At 52.2% G+C, this 14,021-nt stretch overlaps 5 protein-coding genes across 5 annotated transcripts; 3 read left to right on the forward strand and 2 right to left on the reverse strand.

Moving 5' to 3' along the window:
- Positions 1 to 163: 163 nt before the first annotated feature.
- Positions 164 to 2,218, reverse strand: K489DRAFT_343194 (uncharacterized protein). The gene is made up of 4 exons (XM_033602303.1): positions 1,694 to 2,218; positions 695 to 1,636; positions 483 to 614; positions 164 to 417 (listed from the first exon to the last, which is right to left on the reverse strand). The coding sequence occupies exons 1-4, from the start codon at positions 1,772 to 1,774 to the stop codon at positions 220 to 222; spliced, it is 1,353 nt and encodes a 450-aa protein (XP_033457224.1). The 5' UTR covers positions 1,775 to 2,218; the 3' UTR covers positions 164 to 219.
- Positions 2,219 to 3,131: 913 nt separating this feature from the next.
- K489DRAFT_48935 (uncharacterized protein) lies at positions 3,132 to 4,089 on the forward strand. The gene is made up of 3 exons (XM_033608670.1): positions 3,132 to 3,509; positions 3,650 to 3,883; positions 3,941 to 4,089. Exons 1-3 carry the CDS (start codon positions 3,293 to 3,295, stop codon positions 4,045 to 4,047), a joined length of 558 nt encoding a protein of 185 aa, XP_033457225.1. The 5' UTR covers positions 3,132 to 3,292; the 3' UTR covers positions 4,048 to 4,089.
- Positions 4,090 to 6,171: 2,082 nt separating this feature from the next.
- K489DRAFT_324259 (delta-aminolevulinic acid dehydratase) lies at positions 6,172 to 7,314 on the forward strand (the record flags this gene model as incomplete). The annotated part of the gene is made up of 1 exon (XM_033601744.1): positions 6,172 to 7,314. One exon carries the CDS (start codon positions 6,172 to 6,174, stop codon positions 7,312 to 7,314), a length of 1,143 nt encoding a protein of 380 aa, XP_033457226.1.
- Positions 7,242 to 9,785, forward strand: K489DRAFT_49033 (uncharacterized protein). The gene has a single exon (XM_033608671.1). The coding sequence runs from the start codon at positions 7,718 to 7,720 to the stop codon at positions 9,635 to 9,637; it is 1,920 nt and encodes a 639-aa protein (XP_033457227.1). The 5' UTR covers positions 7,242 to 7,717; the 3' UTR covers positions 9,638 to 9,785.
- Positions 9,786 to 11,323: 1,538 nt separating this feature from the next.
- On the reverse strand, positions 11,324 to 12,322 carry K489DRAFT_372714 (uncharacterized protein; the record flags this gene model as incomplete). The annotated part of the gene is made up of 1 exon (XM_033603358.1): positions 11,324 to 12,322. The coding sequence occupies one exon, from the start codon at positions 12,320 to 12,322 to the stop codon at positions 11,324 to 11,326; it is 999 nt and encodes a 332-aa protein (XP_033457228.1).
- Between the last annotated feature and the right edge of the window lie 1,699 nt (positions 12,323 to 14,021).

Below are 14,021 nucleotides of genomic sequence, written 5' to 3' on the forward strand. Positions count from 1 at the left end.
TCACCGTCTGACTCAGAACCCATGCATCGGAGGATGAGTGCTCAAAGCCAACGGGAGGAGATTGTTATCCAAAGTCATTTACGATCAATTCGGGCCCCAGGGTTAATAATGTCTACCCCCTTCCACACACGTTCAGATTGCCAAAGTGCATTTCATCACGCATGAGCATCAAAAAGGTTACATTCCGTGTACGATTTAGTGTATAATTCCATGATAGAATCACAGAAAGCTAAATTGTCTCGCAACGAGATACTTCCGATACGCTTCGTCCGGATGCTGCATCCGCCGACGATTCCAGCGCGGCCAGAGTCGACAAATGCACACGACCAGAGTGATGAAGGGCACCGTAACGCCAATGTAGAAGCCAAACAATTGCGGTCCCTCTAGAAATTGAAACCGATCAACACCGAGCAGAGACTGGGATGCATTCGGTCAGCTGGCATGTCGATCATCGTCTCGTAATACTGGAGGATACTGCTCACCGATACAAGACCAGCAGGCAGGAATATAGAGCCAAGCACTGCGATAAACTTCATATCCTCATTGTCCATCTGGGCTGCTTTTGCCAATCTGGTTTGAACTTGGCTCTCTTGCTGTTGAATGAGCAGGTAGAGCTACCGGCAACAATCAGCAAATGTTACCATGAGGTCACCGTAAACAAAGTCGCAGGGAATGTGCATCATGGGCAACATACCGTCTCAGCAACAAGATTGACCCGGTTGACGTGATCCTTGTCGCGGGCCTGAAGGCTCTGGAATCGCTCCCATGTCAAGGTCGACCATTGACGAAGCTTCATGTGTGCCGAGATAAATTCGGGGCTTTGCTTCAATTCGTCGCAGTGTCCCAAACCTTTCTCTAGTGCGGCATGGTAGCTCTCCCAAAAGTGATAGCGTCCTTCCCGGCTAGACTGCTGTCGTCGGCAGCTCTGCAATTGAAGCAGAAGCACACTGACGTCGTCCAAGCCATCATCCAAATCCGCCTCCTGGTTCAGCGTTTTGATGTGAGACACTCGTGCGATCTTCTTGCTGACGTCTTGTAGTGCGACCTCCATGGATTGCAATTTTGATTTGAGTGAGCTCCGTCGCCGGATCGACCGCTCGAGTAATTTGGCATACATAATGCAGGGAATCAGCATCGGATGCACGGCCATGTTACGGAACAGCTTCATTGAATCAACTAGGTGCTGTGGATCGCTGCCTTGCTCAACACTCCAGAAAACTGATACGTCTCTCTCATGAGCAGAGTAAGACAAGGCCAGAGACCAGTCGCCATGTTTACTAACGCAATATGAGATAAATTCCATGCGTTTCATGCACCGGTCTTGGTCGTATTCAACTCGACACGAAGTTGTCGCAACAGAACCATCCGCTATTTGAAGGTATGACATGGGCAGATCGAGTCGGGAGAAGCATTCTCGGAAAGATTGCACATTTTTGAAAGGCAAAAGGTCAGGCTGTGTGCTGATGTGATCCGGTCGCGTTCGTTGCAGCACACATCTCAATCGTGCCATGGGACTCGCCAAATCATTTTCAGGAGCATTCACGTTACTGCCGCAAAGGCGTTCAGGCACGCGAAGGTCGTCTGCTGCATCGTATGTTTGATCCTTGAACTCTTCGTGAGTGGATGTCCCATCTTGCTGATGATTTGATTAGCAAAAGCCGAGTCATCGAACGCATGAAGATGAATGGTATACGGTGATAATCAAGTGATACTCCGACCGCTGTGCGCTGAATCGAACATGCTCCCCAAGCTGCCTCTCGCTTAGCAGCTCCATTGATCTGGTCGGTCGGGGTGTGGCACCATCTCACGAAGGTGCGGCGCTGAAGACTTCTGGGTCCCGTATGTGATGGATTGCTTTATCATTATGTACCTATTACACAGCCTCAGCTGCTCTGCAGAGGCTCTCGCTTGACGATACATCGGCGCAGAAGAAACTGCACGTCAAGTTGTGGGTCATCACCATGCGGGAAACCTTTGCTGCGCCTCAAAACCCCGGCGCTTTCCTTGCTGGCACGTCAAATGTACAATCGGGGCAAGGTACGCATGTATGTGGCTCGAAGCGGAGCAGCGACCGCAGTTTTGGTTTGATACGGCCTCTTGGGCTGTTGTACTGAAACTGGCGGCTTCGAAAGCCAGAGCGTCCCCATCGGACAGTACTTTAGTTCCCACGCCGACGCTCGTCCTTCGCTTCAAACGCAGCAGACAAGACTCGTAGCGCGTTGTCACACTGGGCACTCGGTTCATGGATCCTCGTCGATGACACTGTGGCCCCATGTATGACTTCAGATTGTTTCTGGCAAGTCACAGCGGACTCAGAGCGTGACGATGATATGGCAAACGTGGGTGGTGTATCAACATCACAGTAGGTTCCATTGCATGCTGTAAAGATCAATTCATTATCCTAGATAAGTTTGAAGAAGCAACCCAGCCTATCGATGATAAATACACAATAAACATGTGAAGTTCAATCGTGCCCGTCTTAGCTTCCCGAGCTATGCAATATCACAGCGAGGTACTAGACTCCCACACCAACGTTGAGGTGCGAGCACATTGTGAGAGCGATTTGTTGTCGAGGTTGACTCCCCGCCTCTCCCCACAAGAGGATTCACAACCAGGCCTCGCGATACGGCATGTGTGAGTTTTCCGAGACCCCGCACGGTTCGTCACACAATCAGCCTCATACCGATCCTGGTGGAGGAAACATGACTAAGGCAAGTGCGTCCCGATCGATTGCTCGTTCACAGCAGGGACACTCCCTGGGAAGTCCGCACAACCTCCGGCGGCGCATTGCTCTCTCACTCAAGCCAAAAAGAAAACCTGCTTCCAAAGCAGTTATGTTGCTTCACCATGCAGGGGCCGTCGCCGTGGCCAGAGGACTCGCCGTACCATCAGGGCGTGAACGCCCGACCAAATGCTTCACCATGGCTCGATCGTATCGTCACTACCGGAGAATCTTTCTCCTGCCATAGCTAGATCGCATCGCAGCTCAGAGGGTCTGCCACACGTTTCTTGGACATCTTGTCCGAATTCACGCGCTACCGTCAAGCACTGAACAATGGCTACAACCATCTGCCGAGCTGCTCAGAGGGCTGGCTGCGCTCCAACTGCGCCACCGGCGACATCGCGATGGTGAACTTCTCCAGCTCCAACCAGCGGATCTGTGGACTCTTCGCATAACATTTGCGGCTCCGTTGCTATCGTGGTGAATCTGGACAAGGATCTCTCATCGACTTGTCCACTCCACCCATCGACCTCGGGACTCTCCACACTTTGGTCTCTGTCGACCAGCCAGATGCGTCACCAGAAGGCCTCACGTTGGCTTGCAAGTCATACTTGCAGTCTACACAACGAGGAACTTCCATTGGTTCTTCGCACATCAGGACTTTACGCCCTGGAACAAGTTTCTGCTTCGCAGCCCAGGCATGCCGACCATCATCGCATGACAACAACAGACAAGTCGAGGCTTGCTGAAGCGAACAAAATCGTGGAGTCCACACGATCACATCGAGGTCAGCAATGAAGATTATCCAGCAAGGGCGAGTCGGGCACATCCTCTTGCCAGGTGCTGGTCGCAGATTTGGCAACGATCGAAACACTGGCAGTGGAGAAAATTGCTCACGACTCTTCCTCGAGCTGAATAAACTTCAAGGCCTCCAGTCTCGAAAGTTTTCACTGGTGACAACACTGATCCAAAGTATGCCAAATAGCTGCCGCGCTTTTCGCACGGCAAGTTCTTTGGAACGAACAGCTCACAACAATACAACCAACGTGATACCGAAATGTCGAGCCAGTACTCGCAGGAACTGCACAAGGCAGATTGCGAGAAAGCCATTCCGAATGCTTGTGTCGGACTCTCACAGCTTTCACGTCACCGATAGTCATTGTATGGCTCTTCCACGTCCGAGCTGGTTTTAACCACTATCGTTGACCTGGGCAGAAGCTAGGCAGAAGAGAATGGTGTTTCCCCAGTGCGGAGAACATTCACCACATCCCCTGCACGAAGCAGGAAGAATGGGCCAGAGCATCAACGATGAGACTTGCTCCTGAAGCTGCGAAGCAGCAAGGTTAAACGCACATCACGATGCCAACAATATCAATGTCTTCTCTTTCGTCAACATCATCCAAATTCCATCAGCGTGCATATAGCAGTAGGTGACTGATCAAGATAGATGCGCAGAAAAATGGACACTGGAGACCACCCGTCATCTGGCTGAACCAGTCCTCACTATCCCTTCCGCGCCGAGTCAGATCTCGACGCGAGGATAGAGGGTGCGATGCTGAAATACCCACACCGTCAAGCTGAAAGGCAGAGGGGGGCATGCCAAGAGCAGGAACGTAGTGGTCGGAAAGCACCGTGACGATGGTCTGAGGAAAGAAGAAGAAGGAGGAGAGAAGAACTGCGGACATGTCAAGGACTTTAAAGGGCCGCGCAGGATGACTGGGCCAGCAAGCCGTTATCTGTCCACTTTCTGACGTGGCCCCAGACGCGTCGCGGGGTGTGAGACACGTGTGACTGGGACGACGAATGTGGCTAGGCTGAATTTCCACGCGCCTGCGGCCTGAGGTATGCAATCAGTCCTGTGTACACCACATCTGTGAAATTGGGGTACTCGGGTTGCATCGCGACTTCATAGGGTTGTTGAAAAATCATGGCAAAGACAGCACCATTGGTAAATCGGCCGGGATACTACAACTACCTATGCACTGAATAGAACCGAGATTTTCCATGACTCTGCCTTTGAACTCGGCTAATGTGCTGGCAAAACAAAAACATTCGTCATCGATTGAGCAGCCATCTGATTAGTCATGAGAATGCTCCGTCCGGTTTGACCGACTGATGGATTCCTGGAGGTGAGGACTTCGGTTTGTGGTGTCAAGGTGCTGTCCCCTTGACTGCTAACATGATCGCCGAACCCCTGTCCATCATCTGAATGTGGATGAGAACGAAAGCGTCCGCCGTCTGGTCGATGCTCATGCCAATGTCCACGAGAAGCGTTAGCTGGTTGACAACGACGTCGACTTGGTGTCAGCGTACGGCCATCATCTGAGCAGCCTTCGAGGGCTTTGATTTGGTCTAGCTAGGAAAAGATCGTATCTAGGTACACATGCAACGCAGTGAACTGACGTGCTCAGAAATCGATTGGAGACGACGACGCAGCTACCTGCGAGAGTCTAGTCCAGCCGCGTGCTTCGATTTCACAACTGCTACAATAACGAATTCGGAGTGGCGACCGACAGCAATGCGTGATGCATACCGGCAAACCTCCAGACTCAACACATTGATATCCATTTCGACATTTCAGTGGTATGTATCCCCGCGAAGTGCAGAATGTCCTTCAGAAGCGATGAAGATCCTCATGAGACGTTTTGTTTACATCATTTTCGAATGGCGTTTTTGCCGACGTGGCTTCACTGTGGATAGTTCGCACGCAATCTGCAAGTCTTGAATAATCTCAATGATCGTCGCCGCAGACGAAGTTGGTGAAAGCTGTGACGTGGGTTTGCTTGCTCTTTGCTGGCCTCACCTGGCATGCAGCCTCGATCTGTAATGCCAGAGTCGCATGCCCGTATCCTCTGTTTCATTCCTTCAGTCAAAGGACCACGAATTTACCTGAGCAGGTGCCATTGAATACTGTAGTAACGTCCACTGTTGGAAAAAAGGACAGGATGGCTGACACAGGACCCTTGACATGATTTCACGAAAGCCGAAATTGATTTGTCCCACTCCCCGCATTGCAGGTCCACAGGCCACAGGCCTCTCCCAGAAGCCGTCGCATGGCCTCGCAGGTGTGGATATTCTTACGATTTTGGATGGTAAAGTGCGCTGCCGACTTGTAGAGGATACTATGAGATAAGCATATGATAGCAATGGATATGCGAGTTCTTTCCTTCGATGTAGCGGCATCAAAATTATCCACTTGTTACCTAGGTAATGTGAAGAAAGACGGAAGTGTAGGTTCCGAGGAAGCATCGATAGTGGGCCAGATTTTCTTTATCGCGGGATCGACATCGGCGGTGGTGCCATCTTCGTCTGCAACCAATGGTCCGCGTGGCAATTACTACCACCGTACCATTCGGCGAACACAAAATCATCGTGCCATCCCGCTGTCATCCTTTTCTCAAGGCCTGAAGCACCCTCGCACCTGCTCTCCACAGTAATACCACGCCACCATGTCGTTCTCAAATCTCGTCAACGATCTCAGTTACCGGAATCGCGGTGACTCGAACAACACCGACCGAACCGTCGACACCCGCCAGACACGATCACAATACTCTCGAGCACAATCTTACGTCTCCACAGCCGCCACGAGCGTCAGCATCAGCGGTGATATCTCAAGTCAACTCCATGGCGGATACTCACACCCACTGGCAAGAGCATGGCAGGCAGAACGGCAGTTGACCAAGAGCATGCTCATCTATCCCGTTTTCATCACGGACAACCCAGACGAGGAGACCAGCATCCCTAGTCTTCCCAATCAAAAGCGCATAGGCTTGAACCGCCTCGTTCCCTTCTTGACGCCGCTTGTCGCCAAAGGTCTCAAAAGTGTTATGTTGTTTGGTGTGCCGCTACACCCTTCGGCAAAGGACACCCTCGGCACCGCAGCAGATGACCCACAAGGACCTGTCATTTCTGGTATCCGATTGCTACGACGGGCGTTTCCACAGCTCTTCATCACCTGCGACGTCTGTCTCTGCGAGTACACATCACACGGTCACTGTGGTATCCTGCATGAGGATGGCTCGCTCAACAACAGCCTTTCGGTAGATCGGGTCTCCGATGTCGCCATTGCCTACGCGCAAGCTGGAGCGCACTGTGTAGCACCCTCAGACATGAACGATGGACGCATTCGTGCGATCAAACTGAAGCTCATCGAGGCCGGCATCGCGCATCGTATTGTCCTCATGTCATACTCGGCCAAATTCAGCGGATGTCTATACGGCCCATTCCGTGATGCGGCAGGCTCGATTCCCAGCTTCGGTGATCGCAAGTGCTATCAGCTACCACCGGGAGGTCGAGGACTCGCACGTCGCGCCATCGTCAGAGACATTGCGGAAGGTGCCGACATCATCATGGTCAAGCCTGCGACACAATACCTAGACATCATTTCTGACGCAAAGGAAATCGGCAAGGATCTGCCCATCGCAGCCTACCATGTGAGTGGAGAGTATGCCATGATCCACGCTGCCGCGCAGGCCGGTGTGTTTGATTTGAAAACGATGGCATTCGAGGCGACGGAGGGAGTACTACGTGCAGGAGCCAGCATCGTCGTGAGCTACTTCACGCCCGAATTTTTGGATTGGCTAGAAACCTAAGGATTTCTGGCGTCGCGTTTGCCTAATTTGTCACGACCGTTTGATGTTTTCACGTTCAAAAAAGAGCAATGCTCAAATTCGATCACCCTTTTTTCCAATTAATCGCGCGGACTCCCGCTAATGAAATATAAGTCGCTTCACGTGGGCGTTGTGAGGTAGCCAAGGGCAAGCGACACGAACGATTTCGGCGTGGCAGACTAACTAACCCCAATCGAAAGCCGTGAAACAATGAAGGAGCACAAACGCCCAGGGTCGCCCCCGCATGGTCACCGCATCCGTCAAAGCCACAATCCTGTGATAAACAAACAAGCCAATTTGTTATGAACCTGTCCGAGTAGTCTTGGAATGGTCGTTTCACCTTGACAATCACATTGACAAACCTCTGGTCCCATAAGAAGCAATCATGCCCCGAATGACCCGCGCAAGAGCGGCTGAAGTCGCAGAGCAACTCCACATCGACCCCGACGTGTCGCTTGAGGCTCGCAACGACGATTACATTTCGATCGACGAGAACACTGCAGAAACACGCCCTCCGCTTGGTGAAATTACAGGAAATAGTCTTTCCATCGCCAATCAGAACGACGCAGTTGAGAATAAATCGATTGGAAAGTCGCAAAGGCGCGTCAGAAAGAGCCCTAACGCAAGCACGACGCAAGCCGAGACGACCAGCGATCAAGTCGACGAGCATTCGGGTAAACCATATAAGATTATGTCTGAATCATCGAGCGCACCAAAGACGTCAACGCGCAAGCGTTCGATGGACGATTTGACTAAACATTACAACGATTGTAAGTATGCTTCTGCATACATGGGAAGCGGCTCCTCGAAGTCACATGACGCTAATGCAGGGGATGCATCAACAGTGCAAATCACGCATATGTCTCATTTGCCGACCACAGATGATATAGAGTCGAAGAGCCCGACGTTGGACATTGGAAATTCAGCAGAGAAATTATCGAAATCCGTCTCGTTGTCCAATGGTGTTGCTGCAAAAGAGGAATTTTTGGACAACGTTGAAAGCGACGTTGTAAAGTCGAATATGCCAATCGCAATGCAAACGGTCCGGAGTCCCTCGCCGGTGAGGCTCTCAACGCCGCAATCGCAGAAATCATTCAACACTGTCGATTCTGGATATTCTGCCAGCAAATATGACGACCTGGAGGCTGCGGCATGCCAAGTGACGACACCCCGATCTCTGAGTACCGTGCGGTACACACTTGAGGATTCTGTCCGGGCCAACACACTGGTGGAACATGACGCAGATGTGCAAGTCACGCCGCCAGGATCGGTCAAATCGCTAGACTACACTTTTGAGGAATCTCTTCGCGAGATTGAGATTCTCGAACAAGTCGTCAATGCCATTTCTCCACGCGCTTCGAACACCCCGACGTTCCCCGAGAAGCCCGAGTCCCTCGAGAAGCCCGAATTTAAGAAGTCAAATCCTGTTGTCCGTGCTACCAAGGCGAGCCAAGCACGTATCTCTTTAGCTCATGGACCAAAGGACGCACCTCGACCGCCGGCTCTTGGACGACCTCGACAGTCTATCGGACCCCAGGACCAATCACGTACGGTATCGGGATCCAGCGCTGACTCTGGAAGCCTCACTCCCAAGAAGGAGGTCATCATCCCTCACAGCAAGCCACGTCCCATGTCGATGGCGTTCCCGGCACCAGCGCCATTGCTAAAGTCGACCAAAGCCCCAACTCAAAGCACCTTCCAGCTCCCAGGAGAGGTCGTCGCCGCGAAGCTCAAGGCCGCCAAAGAAGCTCGCTTGGCCAAAGAAGCCGAAGAGTCCAAGAAGAAGCCCTTCAAAGCGCGTCCCGTGCCTGCCAGTCTCAGCAAGGCGCCCGCGGTGCGTCAAACGAACAGTAGCATCGCTCGCGAGCAACGCATCTCAGGGAAGCCCATCGAATTGGTCAACGGGATCCACCGCCCCATGAGCGTCGCCGACTCCCATCACTCCCGCAGCGCCTCAGTCAGCCGGCCCTTCCCTCCCAAATCCGCCGTGAACGCCCCATCCCAGCTCCGATCCAGCACGGCCATGGCCTTCAACCTGGATTCCTCCAGCAACAGCCGTCCTCCCAGCGTCGCACAATCGAACCGTAGCGGCGCCGGCGGCAGCAGTGGCAACGCCATCATCTCCAAGGGCAAGGAAGTCTACAACCGTCCCGCCCAACTCCTCGCGGCGGCCGAGCAGGAACGCCGCGAGAAGGAAGAGGCCACGAAGAAAGCCCGTGCCGAAGCCGCGGCTAGGAGCCGTGCTCTTTCCCGCGAGTGGGCAGAGAAGCAAAAGGCGAAGAAAGTCGCCCTTCCTGCTGCTTAGATTGCCTGGCTACGACACAGGCGCCGACGACTTCACGAAAGTAAACAGCGAGATGCTCCACTCGCACACGTCTTCCTTTCTTTTCTCTCCCCCAAACCTTTTCTTCCTGCAGTCTGCGCATTCATGAATGATATCGAAACAAATGCGCCCTCAGCGCGTGCCCGCCATCCAACAAAAATCCACAAAAACAGAGCGCACACACGCTCTTTCTTTCTCCATGATAACGATCTCCAAGACCATGACCTGCCCCTGTTTTACCCTCCAGAAGAATTTCGCGAGGAGAGCAGTATACATTAATGTACTCACACACATTCATGACCCAACGATGGCAGAATCACAACACAGCCCCTTCCCTTGACATAACAGCCATGAAGAATCAACGCGCAACAGCAACAGCAAACAACAGCAAACAACAGCAAACAACAGCCACGACGGGCACCTTCTTTTTCGTTTTTCCTCTTTACCTTTCCTTTCACGGTTGGACAGTACTCGGGCGGCGGCATTTTAGCATTTTTTTCATTGGCTTTCCTTTTCCATCTGTAATTCGTCTAGGAAAAATTTCCCTTTCTTGCGATCCATCTCGGCGGCCTTTTAATCGTTTCCAACTGTTTTTTCTTTTCTCTTTCCCCTCTATGATTTTTCGTAAATTTCAAATTCAATGGCCGAAAGACCGGTCGTCTCAACCAAAACTTCCTAGAAACTCGTCCTTCTTCTCCGTTCAAAATGTCCACGTTTTCTTCATGTCATGTCTTGATTTTCCCGTCTCGGAGACAGGCGCCTGTGGGTATCTGGGGGGAATACAGCACCTACCTGCCTGCACTTGGTGATTGATGAATTGGAAGACGTTTTTCGATGAGGGAAATCCACTATTCCTTTCGTTGCATCGTTACGAGGGAAAACTCACTCACGACGGGGAAGACATAGATGGGCTACAGAAACGAGGAACATGATCGAGAGATAGAGGTCAAAAAAAGAAATTATCGAGTTTAGTAGTAGTGGTAGTAAGAGTAGTAGTAGGAGTAGTAGTAGTGGTACAATTTCTTTCTGACTGACGAGACCGTGACATTCATTGGGAAGCTTCTTTCGCTTAATTCTAAAACAGGTTTTGTTTTCTTCTTGCCGTATGGGGAAGAGAAGCGGCAGAAGAGGTAAAAAAGGAGAGATGAAAGAGAGAGGGAGAGACAAGTGAGAGAATAGGAAGAAGAACCTATTGGAAGCCCACTGCTGCTGCTACTGCTGGACAGGATAGGAAAAGCTAGTAGCCGGAAGGAAAAAAAAGAGAGATCGCAGATCAAAGCAGATGTCCAGGCTTGTGGCGGAAAACAGGCTTTGTGCCTTGGTCTTCCTGAGAGGTACGAAAATGGTTGTGATATCCCCGAATGAAGGGGCTGTGGTGTTGCGTGCTTGAGTGATGCACGCTGGGAAAAGTCGCTGGAAATGCTTGCAAGAACGATTCAAAGGAGGCGAGTGGTCGGGCCGCCCGTGACCTCGGATGATAATGACAAAATGGAAAAGTTCGCCGCGCTATGCTGATGTTGATTCGAGAAGTTGGAGGTTTTATCGTTGGGTTTCGTAAAATTGTTTGTGGTGATGGATTGTTGGGGAGTGGTAGAATATGTTTGTTGTTGTTGTTATTGTGAGTGTGATGGTGTGGGAGTGTCGTATCGCGAAACGGGGTTTTCGCTTTTAGAAATTGCTGGCGGTGTTGACCTTCCCGTTGGGATTCGTATATGTCGAGGCCGCGCCGGGACTCATACCTCCGTAACTCGAGCTCAGTGGGCTGATCCTCTTTTCCGCGCCAAAGCTGTTTCCTCGCGAGTAGTCCGAACGACCTTGGTTCAGGTAGTCCTCTTGTGTGAGAGACTCCCGTTGGCTCTTCTTCTTGCCCCACAACCTCCATGCCACGATGGCCAGGCCGCCCAGCAGGATGGCTCCTCCGATACCTCCGACCACACCTCCGATTACGCTCCTGCTCATGGGCGACAGGCTACCGTTGCCGTCACCGTCGCCGCTATTTTGGAGTGCAGGCAGGATGGTGGCAGTCGCGAACCCAGTAGTACTGCTGAGAACTCGGCTGGTGGTGAGGACAGCGCTCGTTGATTTTCCATCGCTGCCCACGTAGAATGAGGTGTAAACCGATGCGACGGTGGCTGAGCCGACAAGAGGCGAGGTGATGGTGGTCGCGGAAGACAAGGTCGAACGATTGATAGTGGAACTACCGCCAACAATGACGAGATTGCTGGACGTGCCTGTCAAGGAGGAGACGAACGAGTCGGCGCCGGTAGCAGTCGTATGAGCTGAGGTCGTGCCGGTTGTGCCGTCCCTGGTGGTGGTCGCTAGGGTGTTTGGCGGTTGTGTAGTATTCGGCTCGGTGGTTTGTTGTGTCCGTGTCGCAGTATTATCGGTCGGCGAAGGTGCAGGCGTCGCAGTGGTCGGCGCAACTACTGTTGGAGTGGTATCGCTAGGCGGTGGAGCGGTCGTGGGAGTGGCCGTGGGAGTGGTCTGAGAAGTAATTGCGTTGACGCCGCTGGTGACGCCTCCGGCAGCATTGGTGATGGCAGTCAGGTCGGTGGTGGGCAGGCTGGTGCCAACACTGAGGCCGGTCGCGACCTGGCGTTTGAACATAATGCCGTCTGGTAGTATATCTGATGGTATCTGAGCAAATCCGAAGAAGTCGGACAGCATGGTCGAGGACGAAGAGGACGTCGACGGCGCCAGGGCTAGTCGAGTAAAGTAGTGTTGGATGTGCAGAGAGGCGCCCGGTAGAATACGACGAGGGAGATTGCAGTGACGAACGATCAGCGACGCGCGCGCAGCCGAACGACTGATGGACCGTGAAGCTAGTGTGTAGCGTGAGTGTGTGGATCGGCGACACGCGACCGTTGCGTGGGCGGACGGATACACGGGGCGAACGTTGTCGAGACAGGTGTGGACCGTACCTCTCCCTCTTCTCCTCTCTTCTGCCTCTCTCGCCCGGAGATAAGGGTTCCTTTTGACAATGACCGTTGTCAGGGAGTGCGCGCCGACAGACACGAGTTGAAACGCGAACGCTCAGTCGTCGAATCGTTCAACGCTGTACTGTAGCCAAGTGTTGTAACCTGCGACGGACGAGCGAAAAATAACAACACACAAACGTGGACAAAGGGAGAAGCTGACTGTGCCCTGTCCGTGTAAATTGGTGCGTGCGTGGGAGAAATTGTCTGTGTGTGAGAACAAGGATTGCAATGGCAACAAGAACACAAAGCGGGTGTGACTCTGCTCTCCTTCGCACTCTCTTCCTGCTGTAGCGGGAGAAAGGACGATGCGTCAACGAGATGAAGAATAAGCAACTGCAAATCCCTTGCTTGCTTAACGGACCGCGTGGTGGTGAACGAACTCTCGTTTGTTTTTTTCGCCAACCGTGCCGTAGGCGAGAACGATCGATGGGACGGGAGACGGGGAACGGTCAGAACGGCGCAGTTGGGAACAGTCAGATCCGAAATGCAATCCGTGTGTTGGACTGATATTCGTGACAAGCAGGACAGCAAAGCAGAGATGATGATAACAGCAAGTAAGAGAAGAATAAAATTCTCTTCATGCACACGACGATGGTTGATTTCCTGGTCAAGACTGAATCATCGCATCACATCGCCAGGGAAAAAGCCTTGGAATAGATGATGGACGCCGTGCAGCAGAGGTGAAACTTGATCCCCACCACCACCACCATCACCACCAGTCCAGCCAGCAGGCCAGCCAACATCACCATCCTGTGCATCACCGTGTATATATTTGTGGAGTTTCTATGACAGGATCCTATCCCAGATGTGCGTGGATAATCGGTTATGCTCGTAACACTGCATGAATCGGTCTCGTACTGTACCGCTTTCCCCATCGATCGGGTGTGGACTGCCGATGATTCCTGCAGGGCAAAGACTTTTTGGTTGAGGAACGAGAAGACGAAACAATGGAAGGTGTGCTCGTGATGATGATTGATGACCAGGTCCTCCACCATCAATCATCATGATCAATTCCAACCAGCCTCATCCGTGCTTCCTGTGAGGGTAATATGATATACCTAGGTAGCCTTCGTTGGAGATCGTGTCTGGAGGATAGAGAGGCAAAATTTCACATTCAATCAATATCCACAGAGGAGTATTGTAGTAGACAACGGCACAGGACGACAATGTCCGATTCGCCTAATCATCGTCAAAACGTTCGGCGGAGAGCGAGGCAAACATAGTGCTGTACCACTGAAGATAGCAATGGTTCCGCCTGGAATTGGTGAAACAGGCGGCCGACGCAGGTTTCCCCCGAATCTTCTAGCGGGAGTGGTCAGCTACATCTCACCAACCTGGAGCCCTCCACCACACACAATGCGGCGGCTGACGACGACGACGACGTTGAG

The sequence above is a fragment of the Dissoconium aciculare genome, assembly GCF_010015565.1.
Source record: "Dissoconium aciculare CBS 342.82 unplaced genomic scaffold K489scaffold_11, whole genome shotgun sequence".
NCBI lineage: Eukaryota > Fungi > Ascomycota > Dothideomycetes > Mycosphaerellales > Dissoconiaceae > Dissoconium > Dissoconium aciculare.

Bases quoted from the DNA above. Each gene is read 5' to 3' on its own strand.
- K489DRAFT_343194 (XM_033602303.1), bottom strand. From the start codon at position 1,774: ATGGAGCTGCTAAGCGAGAGGCAGCTTGGGGAGCATGTTCGATTCAGC. The intron at 1,637-1,693 runs GTATACCATTCA...TCAAATCATCAG, and splicing joins AGTATCACTTGATTATCACC to CAAGATGGGACATCCACTCA. The intron at 615-694 runs GTATGTTGCCCA...TGTTGCCGGTAG, and splicing joins TCAATCTTGTTGCTGAGACG to CTCTACCTGCTCATTCAACA.
- K489DRAFT_48935 (XM_033608670.1), top strand. From the start codon at position 3,293: ATGCGTCACCAGAAGGCCTCACGTTGGCTTGCAAGTCATACTTGCAGT. The intron at 3,510-3,649 runs GTCAGCAATGAA...ATAAACTTCAAG, and splicing joins GTCCACACGATCACATCGAG to GCCTCCAGTCTCGAAAGTTT. The intron at 3,884-3,940 runs GTATGGCTCTTC...CCTGGGCAGAAG, and splicing joins TCACGTCACCGATAGTCATT to CTAGGCAGAAGAGAATGGTG.
- K489DRAFT_49033 (XM_033608671.1), top strand. From the start codon at position 7,718: ATGCCCCGAATGACCCGCGCAAGAGCGGCTGAAGTCGCAGAGCAACTC.